The 22,044-nt window shown below is 36.6% G+C and overlaps 1 protein-coding gene across 1 annotated transcript in view; it reads right to left on the bottom strand.

The window, feature by feature from the left end:
* usp43b (ubiquitin specific peptidase 43b) overlaps positions 1-10,559 on the bottom strand; it is a 248,565-nt gene extending 238,006 nt beyond the window's left edge. Inside the window, exon 1 of the mRNA XM_061973859.2 lies at positions 9,715-10,559. Coding sequence (XP_061829843.2) covers positions 9,715-10,278 — 564 coding nt within the window. The 5' untranslated portion in view covers positions 10,279-10,559. The remainder of the gene's footprint in view (positions 1-9,714) is intronic.
* Positions 10,560-22,044: the final 11,485 nt, after the last annotated feature.

Here is a 22,044-nt window from a genome sequence, read left to right as displayed (position 1 = left end):
ATGACCAATGTATGATCCTGTAACTACTTGGTATCACACCCATACCTAAATGTGTGGTATCATCCAAAACTAATGTAAAGTATCAAAGAAGAGAAGAATAAGTGATTATTACATTTTAACAGAAGTGTAGATAGAACATGTTCAAACAGAAAATAAGCAGATATTAACAGTAAATGAACAGTTTTTTACAGTTTGTCCCTCATAATATGTACAAAATAATAGGTGTATAAATGACACAATATGTTACTGCATACGTCAGCAGACTAATTAGGAGTCTTTGTTTGTTTACTTACTACTAAAAGACAAGTTGTCTAGTATGTTCACTATTTTATTTAAGGACTAAATTACAATAATAAACATATGTTTCATGTACACTAACATTTTTTGTTCCAGTAAAGCCAATTATGCCATTTTATTGTGGTGCCCTTTATTAAGAAAAGTATGGAAAAGCACCGAAAAGTACCAACATATTGTTTCGGGACAACACAAGGTGAAATTAATGCCATCCATCCATCCATCCATCTTCTTCCGCTTATCCGAGGTCGGGTCGCGGGGGCAGCAGCCTAAGCAGGGAAGCCCAGACTTCCCTCTCCCCAGCCACTTCGTCCAGCTCCTCCCGGGGGATCCCGAGGCGTTCCCAGGCCAGCTGGGAGAGATAGTCTTCCCAGCGTGTCCTGGGTCTTCCCCGTGGCCTCCTACCGGTCGGACGTGCCCGAAACACCTTCCTAGGGAGGCGTTCGGGTGGCATCCTGACCAGATGCCCGAACCACCTCATCTGGCTCCTCTCCATGTGGAGGAGCAGCGGCTTTACTTTGAGCTCCCCTCGAATGACAGAGCTTCTCACCCTATCTCTAAGGGAGAGCCCCGCCACTCGGCGGAGGAAACTAATTTCGGCCGCTTGTACCCGTGATCTTGTCCTTTCGGTCATAACCCAAAGCTCATGACCATAGGTGAGGATGGGAACGTAGATCGACCGGTAAATCGAGAGCTTTGCCTTCCGGCTCAGCTCCTTCTTCACCACAACGGATCGATACAGCGTCCGCATTACTGAAGACGCCGCACCGATCCGCCTGTCGATCTCACCATCCACTCTTCCCCCACTCGTGAACAAGACTCCGAGGTACTTGAACTCCTCCACTTGGGGCAAGATCTCCTCCCCAACCCGGAGATGGCACTCCACCCTTTTCCGGGAGAGAACCATTGACTCGGACTTGGAGGTGCTGATTCCCATCCCAGTCGCTTCACACTCGGCTGCGAACCGAGCCAGTGAGAGCTGAAGATCTTGGCCGGAGGAAGCCATCAGGACCACATCATCTGCAAAAAGCAGAGACCTAATCCTGCAGCCACCAAACCAGATCCCCTCAACGTCCTGACTGCGCCTAGAAATTCTGTCCATAAAGGTTATGAACAGAATCGGTGACAAAGGGCAGCCTTGGCGGAGTCCAACCCTCACTGGAAAAGTGTCTGACTTGCTGCCGGCAATGCGGACCAAGCTCTGACACTGATCATACAGGGAGCGAACTGCCACAATAAGACAGTCCGTTACCCCATACTCTCTGAGCACTCCCCACAGGACTTCCCGGGGTACACGGTCCAATGCCTTCTCCAAGTCCACAAAGCACATTTAGACTGGTTGGGCAAACTCCCATGCACCCTCAAGGACCCTGCCGAGAGTATAGAGCTGGTCCACAGTTCCACGACCAGGACCAAAACCACACTGTTCCTCCTGAATCCGAGGTTCGACTATCCGGCGTAGCCTCCTCTCCAGTACATCTGAATAGACCTTACCGGGAAGGCTGAAATTAATGCAACTTACCATATTTCTTTGACATTCTAAGAGAATGCATAAAAAATTGGTGTAATAATAGTATTCACTGTTAGAAGCGGCCCTCTGGGGCCAAACATAACTGCGATGTGGCCTTCAGTGAAAACCACTTTGACACCTCTGATGTAAGAAATGTGGTTTTGACTTACAAATGTTTTTTTTTTGTTGTTTTTTTAAATTGGGTTCTGAGAGCGACCAATGGAAGAAATCGATGCATGCTGACTCAAACCCGCTCAGACATGCTTTAGCTTTACCGTCCTCCAATACATCCCAGTGATGATAATCAATGGGGGTTAACATGCTCCAGTAAGCAATAAGCATAAACTGTAAATATCCTCTTTTCCAACAGCGTCATTAGCATTTCTAAGAATAGATCCATTGTAGTTTCTTTCTTCACTATTCCATATTATCTACTTCTTGCCTCAGCTCACACAAACCCAGCACAAAAGAGCTGCGGGCAGATAAAGTGCGCCCCCCCCCCACCCACATCTATGTGGAGCATGGGCAGTGTGGAAGAGCCTGAGGATCTCCTAGTAGGACTGTCACAGCTCCTGATCGTCAGGAGCAGAGTGAACTCTCTCCGCTGAGCTCACCTACGTTTATTTCATTATTTATCTGCGGACCACTTTAGCACGCCAGCGGGACGCTAGGGTGGGAGAAACCCTTGAAAGGCTCCGGTGACACTAAGCAGATGCTGGTGTTATCACCCGGCGTGATTACATGGGTGTCACGATGTGATGTGGAGCCAGTTGCCGTTCGAGACGTAAATGATGCACAATGCCAGAAATAAGTCCACTAACATTCTAGTTGTCATGTCTGTGTAATCATGTTTTGTTTTAGTCATGTTTTGTTTAGTTATTGGACTCTTTAGTTTCTGGCTTTTCACTCCCTTGTCTTGTTTCCATGATTACCCATTAGTTTCACCTGTTCCACGTTTGGACTCATTGTGCACTCTTGTTTGTCACCATAGCAACCCATTAGTTTTCACCTGTCACGTCACGCACCGGTTTCACGTTTTGAGTCACGCACCTGTTTTTGTTAATCATGTCTGTAGTATTTAAGTTCATTGTTTTCAGTTTGTCTTACTGGTGACATCCCGCATTCATACCCCTGTCACACTCTGTCTACCTCTGCGCACTTCATGCCATGTCCAAGTAAGTTTTTTCTATTAATGCCACAGTTAATGTTTTTGTTTAATTGTTCACAGTTTTTTGCCCACTTGCAAGTCTTTTTGTTTCGTTAGTCAAGTTTGTACTTCCGCCTTGAGCGCGCTTTTTGTTCCTTTGAGTGTTATAAATAAATATGTATTTACCTTCACGCCATGACCAGTCCAGCTTTACTTGCATCTCGGGAAAACAAACACACCATACTCCACGTCCTGACACTAGTTCAGTCCATCAAATGGTACTATTGTATTTTCCGGACCATAGAGCGCGGGATATAAGCCGCACCCACTGAATTTCAGAAAAAAAAAAAAAAAAGTTCTGTATATTAGCCGCACTGGACTATAAGCCGCAGACATTTAAAAATGCTTCTTTGTGAATAATTAATTTCACAAAGAAGCATTTTTAAATGTTTACTTACATACCTTAATTGTTTCCTTTCCCGCGGCAGTAAAACGGCTGATCAAACCAAACAGAAGTCATGGTCATGGACCCACTAGCTGCGGACGCTAGTTTCTGGGTGTTGTTGATAAATGGCTTTGGCTTTGCATCGTAGAGTTCTGACTTGCACTTACAGATGTAGCGACCAACTGTAGTTACTGACAGTGGTTTTCTGAAGTGGCCCTGAGCCCAAGTGGTGATATCCTTTACACACTAATGTTGCTTTTTGATTAGTGATTTAGAAGTAGCTAAAACACTGTGGATGGATGTTAGCTGCTAACTAGCTAGCCATGTCTTAAAGCACCTCTTCCTGAGGGTGTTTCAGTGTTATAACTTCACCTTTATCTTTACTTTTTACACCAAAATGCGTCCGTTCTCCCTTTTCTGTCTACACACTGTGTCTGCTTGTAAGTACTCTGTGTGTGTGCGCTGCCCAACATGCTCCTCTGCTCGTAAAACCAGCAATGTCACCACATGACGACGCAACGTCGGTACTTTTCAAACAGAGTATAGTACCGTTTTTGATTCATTAGTACTACACTAGTACCGGTACCGGTGTTCCATGTGGTGATATCCTTTACACACTGATGTGGCTTTTTGATGCAGTACCGCCTGAGGGATCCAAGGTCACGGGCATTGCCGCTTACGTGCTGTGATTTCTCCAGATTCTCTGAACCTTTTGATGCTATTACGGAGCGTAGATGGTGAAATCCCTAAATTCCTTGCAATAGCTGCTTGAGAAATGTTGTTCTTAAACAATTTGCTCAGGCATTTGTTGACAAAGCGGTGACCCTCGCCCCGTCCTCGTTTGTGAATGACTGAGCATTTCATGGAAGCTGCTTTTATACCCAATCATGGCACCCACCTGTTCCCAATTAGCCTGTCCACCTGTGGGATGTTCCAAATAAGAGCATTCCTCAACTTTCTCAGTCTTTCTTGCCACTTGTGCCAGCTTTTTTGAAACATGTTGCAGGCATCAAATTCCAAATGTGCTAATATTTGCAAAAAATACCAAAGTTTCTCATGTGAACATGAAATATCTTGTCTTTGCAGTCTATTCAATTGAATATAAGTTGAAAAGGATTTGCAAATCATTGAATTCTGTTTGTATTTACCGTTTACACAACATGCAACTTCACTGGTTTTGGGTTTTGTAAGTTAATATTACAAACAAAGACACTCGTAAACGTGTTAGCATAGTAGCTAATACTAATGATGCTCGCTTCATTACCTTACTATATACGTTTTGAAAAAAAAGTTTAAACAGAAGAGCAATGGAGCCACTGCAGTAAACAAACGTGTCCAACAGATGGCGTCATAGCACAAGCAATAAGCCGCACCCAATAAATTTCAGAAGAAAAAACTATTTTCCATATAGTAGCTGCACTGGACTATAAGCCGCAGATATTTGTGAAATTAATTATCTACACAGAAGCATTTTTTAAATGTTTATTTACATACCTTAATTTTTTTCCTTTCCGAAGGCAGTAAAACGGCCGATCCGACAAAACAGAAGTCATCGTCATGGACCCACTAACTGCGCAAGCTAGCGCTCCAATCAGCTAAACAGACTCAATAACTCCACGGTGACGTTTTAGTGAATTTACGAAACTGAAACAATACAAAAAGAATGCCATTGTAAGTTGATATTACAAACAAAGACAGTCGTAAACGTGTTAGCATAGTAGTTCATGCTAACGATGCTAGAGAACGTACAAATATGCATGAATACGCTCCTACAGACGTCACGAATGGGATGGTTTAGTAAGTAAACATTTGTTTAGTTATATTGTAAATCTTACAAACGAGTAGAAACGCTATGGACGGCTAGAAGACCGAACAGCAACTGTACTTACGGTTTTAAATAAACGTTTAAACAATAGGGCAATGGAGCCACTTTAGGCAATGCTAACGATGCTCGCTTCATTACCCCACTATAGAACATACAAAAACGCATGAACATGCTCATACAGACAACACAAATGGGATGGTTTAGTAAGTAAAAATGTTTTTAGTTATATTGTAAAACCTACAAACGTTGCTTGGAATGGTAATTTAAGATTCCATACGAGTAGGAACGCTATGGACGTCTCGAATACCAGCACCTGAAGTAAGCAAACTTGTCCAACAGATGGCGTCATAGCACAAGCAATAACAAACCTAATCAGTGTGTTTGCTTGTTGTTGTTTTTATTATTTACTTAATAGCCATCATCAGCAAAGAGAAATCCATAAATTAGCCACACCATTTTATAAGCAACAGGGTACCGTATTTTCCGCACTATTAGCCGCACCTAAAAACCACAAATTTACTCAAAAGCTGACAGTGCGGCTTATAACCCGGTGCGCTTTATATATGGATTAATATTAAGATTCATTTTCATAAAGTTTCGGTCTCGCAACTACGGTAAACAGCCGCCATCTTTTTTCCCCGTAGAAGAGGAAGTGCTTCTTCTTCTACGCAAGCAACCGCCAAGGTAAGCACCCGCCCCCATAGAACAGGAAGCGCTTCTTCTTCTACTGTAAGCAACCACCCGCCCCCGTAGAAGAAGAAGAAGCGCGCGGATATTACGTTTCATTTCCTTTGTGTGTTTACATCTGTAAAGACCACAAAATGGCTCCTACTAAGCGACAGGTTTCCGGTTCATGAAAAGACGCAATCTCTCCATCCGCACACGGACTACTATTTCACAGCAACTGCCTAAAGACTTTCAAGAAAAGCTGGCTACTTTCCGTGCATATTGTAAAAACAAGATAGCTGAAAAAAAGATCCGGCCAGAGAACATTATCAACATGGACGAGGTTCCACTGACTTTTGATATTCCTGTGAACCGCACTGTGGATACAACGGGAGCACGTACGGTGAATATTCGCACCACAGGGAATGAGAAGTCATCCTTCACTGTGGTTCTAGCTTGCCATGCTAATGGCCAGAAACTTCCACCCATGGTGATATTCAAAAGGAAGACCTTGCCAAAAGAGACCTTTCCAGCCGGCGTCATCATAAAAGCTAACTCGAAGGGATGGATGGATGAAGAAAAGATGAGCGAGTGGTTAAGGTAAGTTTACGCGAAGAGGCCGGGTGGCTTTTTTCACGCAGCTCCGTCCATGTTGATATACGACTCCATGCGCGCCCACATCACGCTGGTTTTTAATATATTACTAAAGTTTGACTGACCTATCTGACTGTTTTTTTGACATTCCTTTAGCGCAGTTAGATGCGGCTTATAACACGGGGCGGCTTATAGGTGGACAAAGTTTTGAAATATGCCGTTCATTGAAGGCGCGGCTTATAACCCAGGGCGGCTTATGGTGCGGAAAATACGGTATAAGGCCTAGAAAAAAGAGAAATCCATAAATTAGCCACACCGTTTTATAAGCAACAGGGTATAAGGCCTAGAAAAAAAAGTAGCGGTTTAAATTCAGGAATTTACGGTACATTGGGCCATCAAATGCATATTTTTTACACATTTTCCGACAGTGGGACGAACAAAGGAATATATTTTAAATAGACAGTTTTGAAGTATTTAAAAAAAAACAAATTTAATAACTGCTCACACTAAGCAAAGGTACTGAATAAGGTACTAGGTAATGTTGCAATTTTCAACGCAAACAAAACAATTGACTCAAAAAAAACGCTCCAATGTAAGTTAAGTAAGCCTTGATGCCAATACACATTGGCTTTGCAATTGACATGCTACTGATTAGCATTAGCGATTTTACACAGCAATTTCAACACCTCCAAGTTTGTTGTACCGGTAGTTTTTAGTGCTTCAATAGCGCGTCTACTGACAGATATAAGTAAGAACTGCACATTACTTTATATTAGAAATGGCAACAGTGGAGGATGAATGTCCCATAACAAGAAGAAGCTTATTGACTACGGACTACAATGACAGACGCAAGCAAATCCTAAATACACATCAGCAGGTACCAACAGCTACGAAAAGTTGGTTTTGCATAATATTGCAAAACAAAATGCCATATCATGTCTCCTAATAGGTGCCATTTTGGGGTCCTTACACACACACACACCATAATAATACCATATGTTGAAGCACAGTACGTCTGACTATGGTAGCCATAATGCTCTGCGGTCCATCAAGCGGCGCAGCTTCGTAGCTAACCAAAGTCGTACTAAAACATAATCGATGCTAACACGCTATTTAGGCTAGCTTTATGTACATATTGCATCTTTATGCCTCATTTGTAGCAATATTTAAGCTCATTTAATTTCCTTCACTTATGTGTATTTCGTCTATTTGGCGGCATGTCTGATAGCTGTTTGTGTGCCATGTTGTTCCAGACCACAGCAAACGTTACCCAGCTTGCAAAGATTGTAATAAATCTATGAGAAGATGTTTCCTTTAACTTGGACACCCACATCCATTCTAAGACAGTCATTTCCAGGAGTTATCTCACCCTCTGAGAAGTTTTACTAATGTTTTCCTATGTTGTAAAAATGTGTAGAATAAATATTACATTTCAACATTTCTGTCAACGAAGATTTATGTCAGCCTGCGACACGTAGTTATTTTGATAGTAGGCTAATATAGCCAATATAGACACTTACATCATGTGTAGTCTTCATTGTAACACTTATATACAACTTTTAAAGTCATTTTGATAGTAAGCTAATATAGCCAATATAGACACTTACATCATGTGTTGTCTTCATTGTAACACTAATAAGACTACTAAAGTCATTTTGATAGTAGGCTAATATACACAATTTCATCATGTTTTGTCTCATTATAACACTTACAGTATATACAACTTTTAAAGTCATTTTGATAGTAGGCTAATATAACTAATATAGACACTTACACCATGTGTTGTCGTCACTATAACACTTACATACGACTTTTAAAGTCATTTTGATAGTAGGCTAATATAACTAATATAGACACTTACACCATGTGTTGTCGTCACTATAACACTTATATACGACTTTTAAAGTCATTTTGATAGTAGGCTAATATGGCTAATATAGACACTTACATCATGTGTTGTCTTCACTATAACACTTATATAAGACTTTTAAAGTCATTTTGATAGTAGGCTAATATAGACACGTGTTGTCTTCATTATAACACTTATATAAGACTTTTAAAGTCATTTTGATAGTAGGCTAATAATGCTAATATAGACACTTTCATCATGCTTTGTCTTCATTCTAACACTTATATACGACTTTTAAAATAATTTTGATAGTAGGCTAATATAGCTAATATAGACACTTACATCAGGTGTTGTCTTCATTCTAACACTTATATACGACTTTTAAAGTCATTTTGATAGTAGGCTAATACAACTAATATAGACACTTACACCACGTGTTGTCTTCATTATAACACTTATATACGACTTTTAAAGTCATTTTGATAGTAGGCTAACATGGCTAATATAGACACTTACATCATGTGTTGTCTTCACTATAACACTTATATACGACTTTTAAAGTCATTTTGATAGTAGGCTAATATAGCTAATTCGACACTTACATCAGGTGTTGCCTTCATTATAAAACTTATATAAGACGTTTAAAGTCATTTTGATAGTAGGCTAATATAGACACTTACATCATGTGTTGCCACCATTATAAAACTTATAAGACTTTTAAAGTCATTTTGATAGTAGGCTAATATAGACACATCATGTGTTGCTATCATTATAACCCTTATATAAGACTTTTAAAGTCATTTTGATAGGAAGCTGATATAGCTAATATAGACACTTTCATCATATATTGTCTTCATTATAACACTTATATACGACTGTTAAAGTCTTTTTTATAGTAGGCTAATACAGCTAATATAGACACTTACATCATGTGTTGCCTTCATCATAAAACTTAAGACTTTTAAAGTAATTTTGATAGTAGGCTAATATAGACACTTACATCATGTGTTGCTCTCATTATAGCAATTATATAAGACTTTTAAAGTCATTTTGATAGTAGGTTTATATAGCTAATATAGACACTTACATCATGTGTTGCCATCATTATAACACTCATTTAAGTCTTTTAATTTTTTCGCTGCTCCAGACTGATTACTTTTTTGTATTTCTTGTCCAATATGGCTCTTTCAACATTTTGGGTTGCCGTAAAACCTGTAAATGGCAGAATGTATTATTTTCTTACACATACATGGAATGATCGGGGTTTAGAAACTTTCAAAAGACCTTGTGAGGTCCAAGGAGAGACATTGTCTCTCCTCTTTATGATGATAACGCCACCTGCTGATGTCTAATTAACACAGTATATAAGTTGGGTTGAGGGTACCTTGAAGTCCACAGACAGCTGCGGCGTGTACTCCAGAGTCCACAGAGCCCGGACAAGCCTCGCCAAGTGCTCCGTGACCTCCCCCTTGGCGAAGCGGCTCTCCCCGGTCCTCACCGTCCCGTCCACGGCGGCGTCACTCAGGTCCCACTTGTACCTCTCCAGCCCCAGGTACTCGGCCAGCAGGTCGGTGTTGCTCAAGCACTGCACCACGGCGTTCATGAAGCACGTGTTCCCGTGGTTCTTCACGCCCAGCACGCCCGGGGTTTTGTCCCCGTATTGGCGGAGGAGTTTCTTGGCCGCCGGGGCGTCCTCCTGGACGAGCGCCGAAGTGGCGCCGAGCGTGCAAGGTGCGCCGTCGCCGAAGCCGCCGTCGTCGTCCTCCGCGTCCCGCGTGTCTCCCAAGTGGGTGAAAGTCAGACTTTTGAATATTCGGTTCATAAAACTCCCCACGGACTTCAGGGATTTCTTCCGGAAAAGCTTCACGGGTCTCGGCTTCTTCTCCTTACGCTTCGCCTCCTCCTTCGACGCGGGCATTTCCTGCGTGCCCGTGTCGCGCCTCTCCATGGCGGCACTTCGCTGCTCTCAATGCCGTCGCCGGTGCGCCACTTCCCCGCCAGCCTCCCCCAAGGAAGCGCGCCCAGAGGTGACACTACCGTCGCCGTCACAACAGCTCCGTGTTCTCCTCCGCGCCGCCGCCGCCACGACACCTTCCGCGTCCATCCCGGCACTTTACCGAAGGCTTTCTTCTTTTATCGCCGCGACCGTTCGCCGCCACAGGACACGACGGGAGCCCCGCTTTGAGCTCTGACAGCCCGGCTCTCCTCTTCCCAGACTGCCAGCCTCCTCCCACTTCCCGGCACATATACACCCACTTGACCGTTAATTAGAGCCATTACTGACTTCAAATTAGGCGGGGGGAGGACCGATACATTATCGACAGTAACGATACCAGGTGCAGGTGTTTTTCAATTTTGTATTTCTATTTATTGTTTTAATGGTTTTACCCATTAAAATCGTTTTTAATCATATTTATTTTTATATTGGTTTTATATTTATTTATTTTGTTTTTTACAGTCATTGGTGGAGCTAAGGATAGTATTTGAATCTTGTTATTAATATTTTTGTGCAGCACTTTGGAAACATTTGTGTTGTTTAAACGTGCTATATCAATAAAGTGGATTGGATTGGATTAGGGGGTTCTTCACTTTTTTTTTAAACTTCGGGGCCTAACGTTTCCACTAAGCGGGGGCCCCGGGACTGAGGGGGTTTTGGGCAGTATTATTTAGTCGGTGTAGTTTGTTTGAATTTCATATCCATCCATTTTCTACCGCTTATTCCCTTTGGGGTCGCGGGGGGCGCTGGAGCCTATCTCAGCTACAATCGGGCGGAAGGCGGGGTACACCCTGGACAAGTCGCCACCTCATCGCAGGGCCAACACAGATAGACATTTCATATAAGAAACAAAAAAGAAAACTGAGAAACAAAGCGTTCTTCTTTTTTCGGTGTCGAAGAGCACCCACATACACCAAAAGATGTGTGCTTATTCTACAGTCATTTATTATGAAAGTTAATTTATGGATATTAATCATGAAATGCTGATACTATATCACTGCTAATAAAAACTATATTGATATATTTTACAGACAGAAAGTTGCAGGAATGTACACATTATCCCATGCTTACATCTCATTGTGCAACATGTGAATGTTTTAAGGGGAACTAAATGTGATCTCTGAAAGGGGTACAGATTATTTCCAAAGCAAGACCCCCACCCAGACATACAATACTAGTATATAGCTCATGAAAATAAACAAGATTTTTTTTTTTGTTATCGAACAGCACCCACACTCACTAAAAGATGTGTGCTTATTCTACAGTCATTTATTATGAAAGTTAATTTATGGATATTAATCATGAAATGCTGTCACTATATCACTGCTAATAAAAACTATATTGATATATTTTACAGACAGAAAGTTGCAGGAGTGTACACATTATCCCATGCTTACATCTCATTGTGCAACATGTGAATGTTTTAAGGGGCACTAAATGTGAGCTCTGAAAGGGGTACAGATTATTTCTAAAGCAAGACCCCCACCCAGACATACAATACTAGTATATAGCTCATAAAAATAAACACGATTTTTTTTTGTTATCGAACAGCACCCACACTCACCAAAAGATGTGTGCTTATTCTACAGTCATTTATTATGAAAGTTAATTTATGGATATTAATCATGAAATGCTGTTACTATATCACTGCTAATAAAAACTGTAATGATGTATTTTACAGACAGAAAGTTGCAGGAGTGTACACATTATCCCATGCTTACATCTCATTGTGCAACATGTGAATGTTTTAAGGGGCACTAAATGTGAGCTCTGAAAGGGGTACAGATTATTTCTAAAGCAAGACCCCCACCCAGACATACAATACTAGTATATAGCTCATGAAAATAAACAAGATTTTTTTTTTGTTATCGAACAGCACCCACACTCACCAAAAGATGTGTGCTTCTTCTACAGTCCTTTATTATGAAAGTTAATTTATGGATATTAATCATGAAATGCTGTTACTATATCACTGCTAATAAAAACTATATTGATATATTTTACAGACAGAAAGTTGCAGGAATGTACACATGATCCCATGCTTACATCTCATTGTGCAACATGTGAATGTTTTAAGGGGAACTAAATGTGATCTCTGTAAGGGTACAGATTATTTCCAAAGCAAGACCTCCACCCAGACATACAATACTAGTATGTAGCTCATGAAAAAAAACAAGTTTTTTTTTTGTTATTTTTATAAGTGTGTTTTGAGTGTTTGTCTTATTTTGGTGTGAAATAGCAATAATTACACATAACAAGGTCTGTGTACCTTCCATTCATTCTATTTCTAATTCTGAAACGCAAATAAAAAAACAAGTTTAGGGCTATTCTATTTTAATTTTGGAAACAAAAATTGGACTACTCTTTGGTTCGTGTACCTTCCTTTCATTTATTCTACTTCCAATTCTGAAACGCAAATCAAAAAATAAAATTAGGGCCGTTTTGCGATTTTTATTATAGATGGCAGAGTTTAAAACAAACAAAAAATGGGTTGATTTTCATTAAAATATTGCCATAAAATTGGATTTTGTGCTGTTTTTCTTTTATGTATTTTTATTTTTCCAGATAAACACAAACATCGAAAAAAATGTGCAAAAATGCATGGTTATCTGTGTGATGACAAATTGAACCGGAAGCAGTATTTTATCCTTTCCTTTGCGTTGAGCATGTTTTTAGCACAACAGTAACATCTTTGTTCAGCAGGAGTCCTAAAAAACAAGTTTCAGACCATTTTTTCTATTTTCATTTCTGAAACAAAAGTTGGACAACTATTTAATGACACTTTTTTATAAGTAGGACTCAATAGTAATCCTGCTGAACAAAGATGTTACTGTTATGCTAAAAACATGCTGAATGCAAAGGAAAGGCTAAAATACTGCTTCCGGTTTAATTTGTCATCACACAGATAACCACAAATTTTTTTGCGTTTATCTGGAAAACTTCAAATCCATAAAATCAAAACAGCACAAAATCCAATTTTATGGCAATTTATTAATGAAAATCAACCCTTTTGTTTGTTTTAAAATCTGCCATACAAAATAAAAATCGAAAAACGGCCCTAATTACATTTTTTGATTTGCGTTTCAGAATTGGAAATAGAATGAACAGAAGGTACACGGACCTTGGTCGGTGTAGTTTATTTGATTCATTTAAGAAACAAAAGAAAACAGAGAAACAAAGCGTTTTTCTTTTTTTAGTGTTGAACAGCACCCACTCACCAAAATATGTGTGCTTATTCTACAGGCATTTATTGAAATGAATGTACTCATTATCCCATGCTTACATCTCATTGTGCAACATGTGAATGTTTTAAGGGGAACTAAATGTGATCTCTGTAAGGGTACAGATTATTTCCAAAGCAAGACCTCCACCCAGACATACAACACTGGTACAGTGTATATAGCTCATGAAAAAAAACAATATTTTTTTTTTGTTATTTTTATACGTGTTTTTTGAGTGTTTCTCTTATTTTGGTGTGAAACAGCAATGATAACATAAGGTCTGTGTACCTTCCATTCATTCTATTTCTAATTCTGAAACGCAAATAAAAACCTAATTAAGGGCCATTCTATTTTAATTTCGGAAACAAAACTTGGACTACTGTTTAGTTCGTGTACCTTCCTTCCATTTATTCTATTTCCAATTCTGAAACGCAAATCAAAAAATAAAAATAGGGCCATTTTTTGATTTTTATTATATATGGTAGAGTGTAAAACAAACAAAAATGTGTTGTTTTTCATTCAAATATTGCCATAAAATTGGATTTTGTGCTGTTTTCCTTTTATGTATTTTTATTTTTCCAGATAAACACAAAAATCGAAAAAAAAATGTGCATGATTATCTGTGTGATGACAAATTGAACCGGAAGCAGTATTTTAGCCTTTCCTTTGCGTTGAGCATGTTTTTAACACAACGCTAACATCTTTGTTCATCAAGAGTCCTAAAAAACAAGTTTCGGACCATTTTTTCTATTTTCACTTTTTTATATGTAGGACTCAATAGTAATCCTGCTGAACAAACATGTTACTGTTATGCTAAAAAAAAAAAAACATGCTAAACGCAAAGGAAAGGCTAAAATACTGCTTCCGGTTTAATTTGTCATCACACAGATAGCCACAAATTTTTGCACATTTTTTTTGCGTTTATCTGGAAAACTTCAAATCCATAAAATCAAAACACAAAATCCCATTTTATGACAATATTTTAATGAAAATCAACCCATTTTTGTGTGTTTTAAAATTTGCCATATAAAATAAAAATCGAAAAACGGCCCTAATTAAAAAAATGTATTTGCGTTTCAGAATTGGAAATAGAATGAACAGAAGGTACACAGACCTTGGTCGGTGTAGTTTATTTGATTCATTTAAGAAACAAAAAAGAAAACAGAGAAACAAAGCGTTTTTCTTTTTTTAGTGTTGAACAGCACCCACTCACCAAAATATGTGTGCTTCTTCTACAGTCATTTATTAAGAAAGTTAATTTATGGATATTAATCAGGAAATGCTGTCACTATATCACTGCTACTAAAAACTGTAATGATATATTTTACAGACAGAAAGTGGCAGGAATGTACACATTATCCCTTGCTTTTTTTATGCATTCTACATCGTGGATTCATTAAGATATGAACATCCCCTCAGTCGGCATCCCAGTGAGAGCAGACATTGTGCAGTAAGTACAGTTCGTAGTTTGTATAACTTGTTCAGCCCTGAGCAATAGATGCATAGTGTTAACTACAGGTGGACCTGTTTAGCACACAACTTTTAAAACTTCATCCTCCGTATATTCAGGCTCAAAAATATAAGTTTCTGGATCATCATGAAGTCGGTCACGAGTAGTTGTTGAAGGAAAAGCAAACGTTGTGATGCGTTAATGAAATCAATATGCCGCCGTACATTTATAGTGACCAAAATATGACATTATTACATATTATAATGAATGTGTCGGTTACTACATTACTATATACTTAGAGTATACAAAACATTAATGAGGCTTTTGAATGTTTTTGGGAGCGCTTAGTAAGTGGAATAGAGCGACTCCATTGTTAGCTGACTTTTGCTTGCGTTTTTTCACGAGTTAGAATGTACGAGTATGCAAAACAAGAAAAACGTGTTCTTTTAGGAATGTGAAAGATAGGTCAATAAAAAAAATTCCGTGATTAATCACAATTCAAAAGTGTGATTAATCTGATTATAAAATGTAATCATTTGGCAGCACTATTGCTTTCTGGGACAATTGACTTGACTATATTTAAAAATGAGTTCAAATCAAGTTGTAGACTCAACATCAAACTCAAACTTACCAATATTTGTTTGGCAAGTTGACTAATCGAAAAAATAATCACAGACTAGATGACATTTGATAGTTGTTTATGCAATAGCAATTTTTTGGTTCAAATTTACTATAATAGGTTTTAAAAATGTGTTTCAATCATGTTGTGGACTCATAAGCAATCATTGTTTGACCAGGTGACTTATCGAAACAATTATTGCCGACTAGTGGACTTTTAAAATTATCGTTATTTCCAGCGACCATTAATCGCAATTAAAAATTGCGATTTTTCTGATTGAAATGATAAATCATTTGACAGCATTATTTTATTTTGTGACAATCGAATTGACTAAAATACGTTTTTAAAAGTCGCGGACTCAACGGGAAATGCAAACATTTACAGCAGATCATGAGCAATAATCGTTTAAAAAGTCGACTAATCAAAAAAAATATAATCGTGATTAATCTGATTAAAAAATGTAATCATTTGGCAGCACTATTGCTTTCTGTAGTAATAATCGCTGATTAGTTGACGATTAAATTATCGTTTAAGCAAGCAATTACCGCGATTAATCACAATTCAAAAGTGTGATTAATCTGATTATAAAATGTAATCATTTGGCAGCACTATTGCTTTCTGGGACAATTGACTTGACTATAGTTAAAAATGAGTTCAAATCAAGTTGTAGACTCAACATCAAACTCAAACTTACCAATATTTGTTTGGCAAGTTGACTAATCGAAAAAATAATCACAGACTAAATGACATTTGATAGTTGTTTATGCAATAGCAATTTTTTGGTTCAAATGTACTATAATAGCATTTAAAAATGTGTTTCAATCATGTTGTGGACTCATAAGCAATCATTGTTTGACCAGGTGACTTATCAAAATAATTATTGCAGACTAGTGGACATTTAAAGTGATCATTATTTCCAGTGACTAATGACCATTAATCGCAATTAAAAATTGCGAAAAAAAATTTCTGATTGAAATGATAAATCATTTGACAGCATTATTTTATTTTGTGACAATCGAATTGACTAAAATAAGTTTTAAAAAGTCGCGGACTCAACGGGAAATGCAAACATTTACAGCAGATCATAAGCAATAATCGTTTAACAAGTCGACTAATCAAACAAAATATAATCGTGATTAATCTGATTAAAAAATGTAATCATTTGGCAGCACTATTGCTTTCTGTAGTAATAATCGCTGACTAGTTGACGATTAAATTATCCTTTATGCAAGCAATTACCGGGATTAATCACAATTCAAAAGTGTGATTAATCTGATTATAAAATGTAATCATTTGGCAGCACTATTGCTTTCCGGGACAATTGACTTGACTATATTCAAAAATGAGTTCAAATCAAGTTGTAGATTCAACATCAAACTCAAACTTACCAATATTTGTTTGGCTAGTTGACTAATCGAAAAAATAATCACAGACTAGATGACATTTGATAGTTGTTTATGCAATAGCAATGTGTTTGTTCAAATGTACTATAATAGCTTTTAAAAATGTGTTTCAATCATGTTGTGGACTCAATAACTGTTTGACCAGGTGACTTATCGAAATAATTATTGCCGACTAGTGGACATTTAAAATGATCGTTATTTCCAGCGACTAATGACCATTAATCGCAATTAAAAATTGCGATTTTTTTTTTTTTTTCTGATTAAAATGATAAATCATTTGACAGCATTATTTTATTTTGTGACAATCGAATTGACAAAAATAAGTTTTAAAAAGTCGCGGACTCAACGGGAAACTCAAACGTTTACAGCAGATCATGAGCAATAATCGTTTAACAAGTCGACTAATCAAAAAAATAATAATCGTGATTAATCTGATTAAAAAATGTAATCATTTGGCAGCACTATTGCTTTCTGTAGTAATAATCGCTGATTAGTTGACGATTAAATTATCGTTTAAGCAAGCAATTACCGCGAGTAATCACAATTCAAAAGTGTGATTAGTCTGATTATAAAATGTAATCATTTGGCAGCACTATTGCTTTCCGGGACAATTGACTTGACTATATTTAAAAATGAGTTCAAATGAAGTTGTAGACTGAACATCAAACTCAAAATTACCAATATTTGTTTGGCTAGTTGACTAATCGAAAAAATAATCACAGACTAGATGACATTTGATAGTTGTTTATGCAATAGCAATTTTTTGGTTCAAATTTACTATAATAGGTTTTAAAAATGTGTTTCAATCATGTTGTGGACTCATAAGCAATCATTGTTTGACCAGGTGACTTATCGAAACAATTATTGCCGACTAGTGGACATTTAAAATGATCGTTATTTCCAGCGACTAATGACCATTAATAGCAATTAAAAATTGCGATTTTTCTGATTGAAATGATAAATCATTTGACAGCATTATTTTATTTTGTGACAATCGAATTGACTAAAATAAGTTTTAAAAAGTCGCGGACTCAACGGGAAATGCAAACATTTACAGCAGATCATAAGCAATAATCGTTTAACAAGTCGACTAATCAAAAAAAATATAATCGTGATTAATCTGATTAAAAAATGTAATCATTTGGCAGCACTATTGCTTTCTGTAGTAATAATCGCTGACTAGTTGACGATTAAATTATCCTTTATGCAAGCAATTACCGGGATTAATCACAATTCAAAAGTGTGATTAATCTGATTATAAAATGTAATCATTTGGCAGCACTATTGCTTTCTGGGACAATTGACTTGACTATATTTAAAAATGAGTTCAAATCAAGTTGTAGACTCAACATGAAACTCAAACTTACCAATATTTGTTTGGCAAATTGACTAATCGAAAAAATAATCACAGACTAGATGACATTTGATAGTTGTTTATGCAATAGCAATTTTTTGGTTCAAATTTACTATAATAGGTTTTAAAAATGTGTTTCAATCATGTTGTGGACTCATAAGCAATCATTGTTTGACCAGGTGACTTATCGAAACAATTATTGCCGACTAGTGGACATTTAAAATGATCGTTATTTCCAGCGACTAATGACCATTAATCGCAATTAAAAATTGCGATTTTTCTGATTGAAATGATAAATCATTTGACAGCATTATTTTATTTTGTGACAATCGAATTGACTAAAATAAGTTTTAAAAAGTCACGGACTCAACGGGAAATGCAAACATTTACAGCAGATCATGAGCAATAATCATTTAACAAGTCGACTAATCAAAAAATATATAATCGTGATTAATCTGATTAAAAAATGTAATCATTTGGCAGCACTATTGCTTTCTGTAGTAATAATCGCTGACTAGATTAAATGATCCTTTATGCAAGCAATTACCGCGATTAATCACAATTCAAAAGTGTGATTAATTTGATTAAAAAATGTAATCATTTGGCAGCACTATTGCTTTCTGGGACAATTGACTTGACTATATTCAAAAATGAGTTCAAATGAAGTTGTAGACACAACATCAAACTCAAACTTACCAATATTTGTTTGGCAAGTTGACTAATCGAAAAAATAATCACAGACTAGATGACATTTGATAGTTGTTTATGCAATAGAAATGTGTTTGTTCAAATGTACTATAATAGGTTTTAAAAATGTGTTTCAATCATGTTGTGGACTCATAAGCAATCATTGTTTGACCAGGTGACTTATCGAAACAATTATTGCCGACTAGTGGACATTTAAAATGATCGTTATTTCCAGCGACTAATGACGATTAATCGCAATTAAAAATTGTTATTTTTCTGATTGAAATGATAAATCATTTGACAGCATTATTTTATTTTGTGACAATCGAATTGACTAAAATAAGTTTTAAAAAGTCGCGGACTCAACGGGAAATGCAAACATTTACAGCAGATCATGAGCAATAATCGTTTAACAAGTCGACTAATCAAAAAAAATATAATCGTGATTAATCTGATTAAAAAATTTAATCATTTGGCAGCACTATTGCTTTCTGTAGTAATAATCGCTGACTAGATTAAATTATCCTTTATGCAAGCAATTACCGCGATTAATCACAATTCAAAAGTGTGATTAATCTGATTATAAAATGTAATCATTTGGCAGCACTATTGCTTTCTGGGACAATTGACTTGACTATATTTAAAAATGAGTTCAAATGAAGTTGTAGAGTCAACATCAAACTCAAACTTACCAATATTTGTTTGGCAAGTTGACTAATCGAAAAAATAATCACAGACTAGATGACATTTGATAGTTGTTTATGCAATAGCAATTTGTTTGTTCAAATGTACTATAATAGGTTTTAAAAATGTGTTTCAATCATGTTGTGGACTCATAAGCAATCATTGTTTGACCAGGTGACTTATCGAAACAATTATTGCCGACCAGTGGACATTTAAAATGATCGTTATTTCCAGCGACTAATGACGATTAATCGCAATTAAAAATTGCGATTTTTCTGATTGAAATGATAAATCATTTGACAGCATTATTTTATTTTGTGACAATCGAATTGACTAAAATAAGTTTTAAAAAGTCGCGGACTCAACGGGAAACGCAAACATTTACAGCAGATCATGAGCAATAATCGTTTAAAAAGTCGACTAATCAAAAAAAATATAATCGTGATTAATCTGATTAAAAAATTTAATAATTTGGAAGCACTATTGCTTTCTGTAGTAATAATCGCTGACTAGATTAAATGATCCTTTATGCAAGCAATTACCGGGATTAATCACAATTCAAAAGTGTGATTAATCTGATTATAAAATGTAATCATTTGGCAGCACTATTGCTTTCTGGGACAATTGACTTGACTATATTTAAAAATGAGTTCAATTCAAGTTGTAGAGTCAACATCAAACTCAAACTTACCAATATTTGTTTGGCAAGTTGACTAATCGAAAAAATAATCACAGACTAAATGACATTTGATAGTTGTTTATGCAATAGCAATTTTTTGGTTCAAATTTACTATAATAGGTTTTAAAAATGTGTTTCAATCATGTTGTGGACTCATAAACAATCATTGTTTGACCAGGTGACTTATCGAAACAATTATTGCCGACTAGTGGACATTTAAAATGATCGTTATTTCCATCGACTAATGACCATTAATCGCAATTAAAAATTGCGATTTTTCTGATTGAAATGATAACTCACTTGACAGCATTATTTTATTTTGTAACAATCGAATTGACTAAAATAAGTTTTAAAAAGTCGCGGACTCAACGGGAAATGCAAACATTTACAGCAGATCATGAGCAATAATCATTCAACAAGTCGACTAATCAAAAAAAATATAATCGTGATTAATCTGATTAAAAATTGTAATCATTTGGCAGCACTATTGCTTTCTGTAGTAATAATCGCTGATTAGTTGACGATTAAATTATTGTTTAAGCAAGCAATTACCGCAATTAATCACAATTCAAAAGTGTGATTAATCTGATTATAAAATGTAATCATTAGGCAGCACTATTGCTTTCTGGGACAATTGACTTGACTATATTTAAAAATGAGTTCAAATCAAGTTGTACACTCAACATCAAACTCAAACTTACCAATATTTGTTTGGCAAGTTGACTAATCGAAAAAATAATCACAGACTAGATGACATTTGATAGTTGTTTATGCAATAGCAATTTTTTGGTTCAAATTTACTATAATAGCTTTTAAAAATGTGTTTCAATCATGTTGTGGACTCATAAGCAATCATTGTTTGACCAGGTGACTTATCGAAACAATTATTGCCGACTAGTGGACATTTAAAATGATCGTTATTTCCAGCGACTAATGACCATTAATCGCAATTAAAAATTGCGATTTTTCTGATTGAAATGATAAATCATTTGACAGCATTATTTTATTTTGTGACAATCGAATTGACAAAAATAAGTTTTAAAAAGTCAACGGGAAACGCAAACGTTTACAGCAGATCATGAGCAATAATCATTTAACAAGTCGATTAATCAAAAAAAAAAAAAAGTGATTAATCTGATTAAAAAATGTAAACATTTGGCAGCACTATTGCTTTCTGTAGTAATAATCGCTGACTAGTTGACGATTAAATTATCCTTTATGCAAACAATTACCGCGATTAATCACAATTCAAAAGTGTGATTAATCTGATTCTAAAATGTAATCAATTTGCAGCACTATTGCTTTCTGGGACAATTAACTTGACTATATTCAAAAATGAGTTCAAATCAAGTTGTAGACTCAACATCAAACTCAAACTTACCAATATTTGTTTGGCAAGTTGACTAATCGAAAAAATAATCACAGACTAAATGACATTTGATAGTTGTTTATGCAATAGCAATTTGCTTGTTCAAATGTACTATAATAGGTTTTAAAAATGTGTTTCAATCATGTTGTGGACTCAATAATTGTTTATCAAAATAATTATTGCCGACTAGTGGACATTTAAAATGATCGTTATTTCCAGCGACTAATGACCATTAATCGCAATTAAAAATTA

The sequence above is a fragment of the Nerophis lumbriciformis genome, linkage group LG22, assembly GCF_033978685.3.
Source record: "Nerophis lumbriciformis linkage group LG22, RoL_Nlum_v2.1, whole genome shotgun sequence".
Classification (NCBI taxonomy): domain Eukaryota; kingdom Metazoa; phylum Chordata; class Actinopteri; order Syngnathiformes; family Syngnathidae; genus Nerophis; species Nerophis lumbriciformis.
This window is presented reverse-complemented; position numbering and strand designations above follow the sequence as displayed.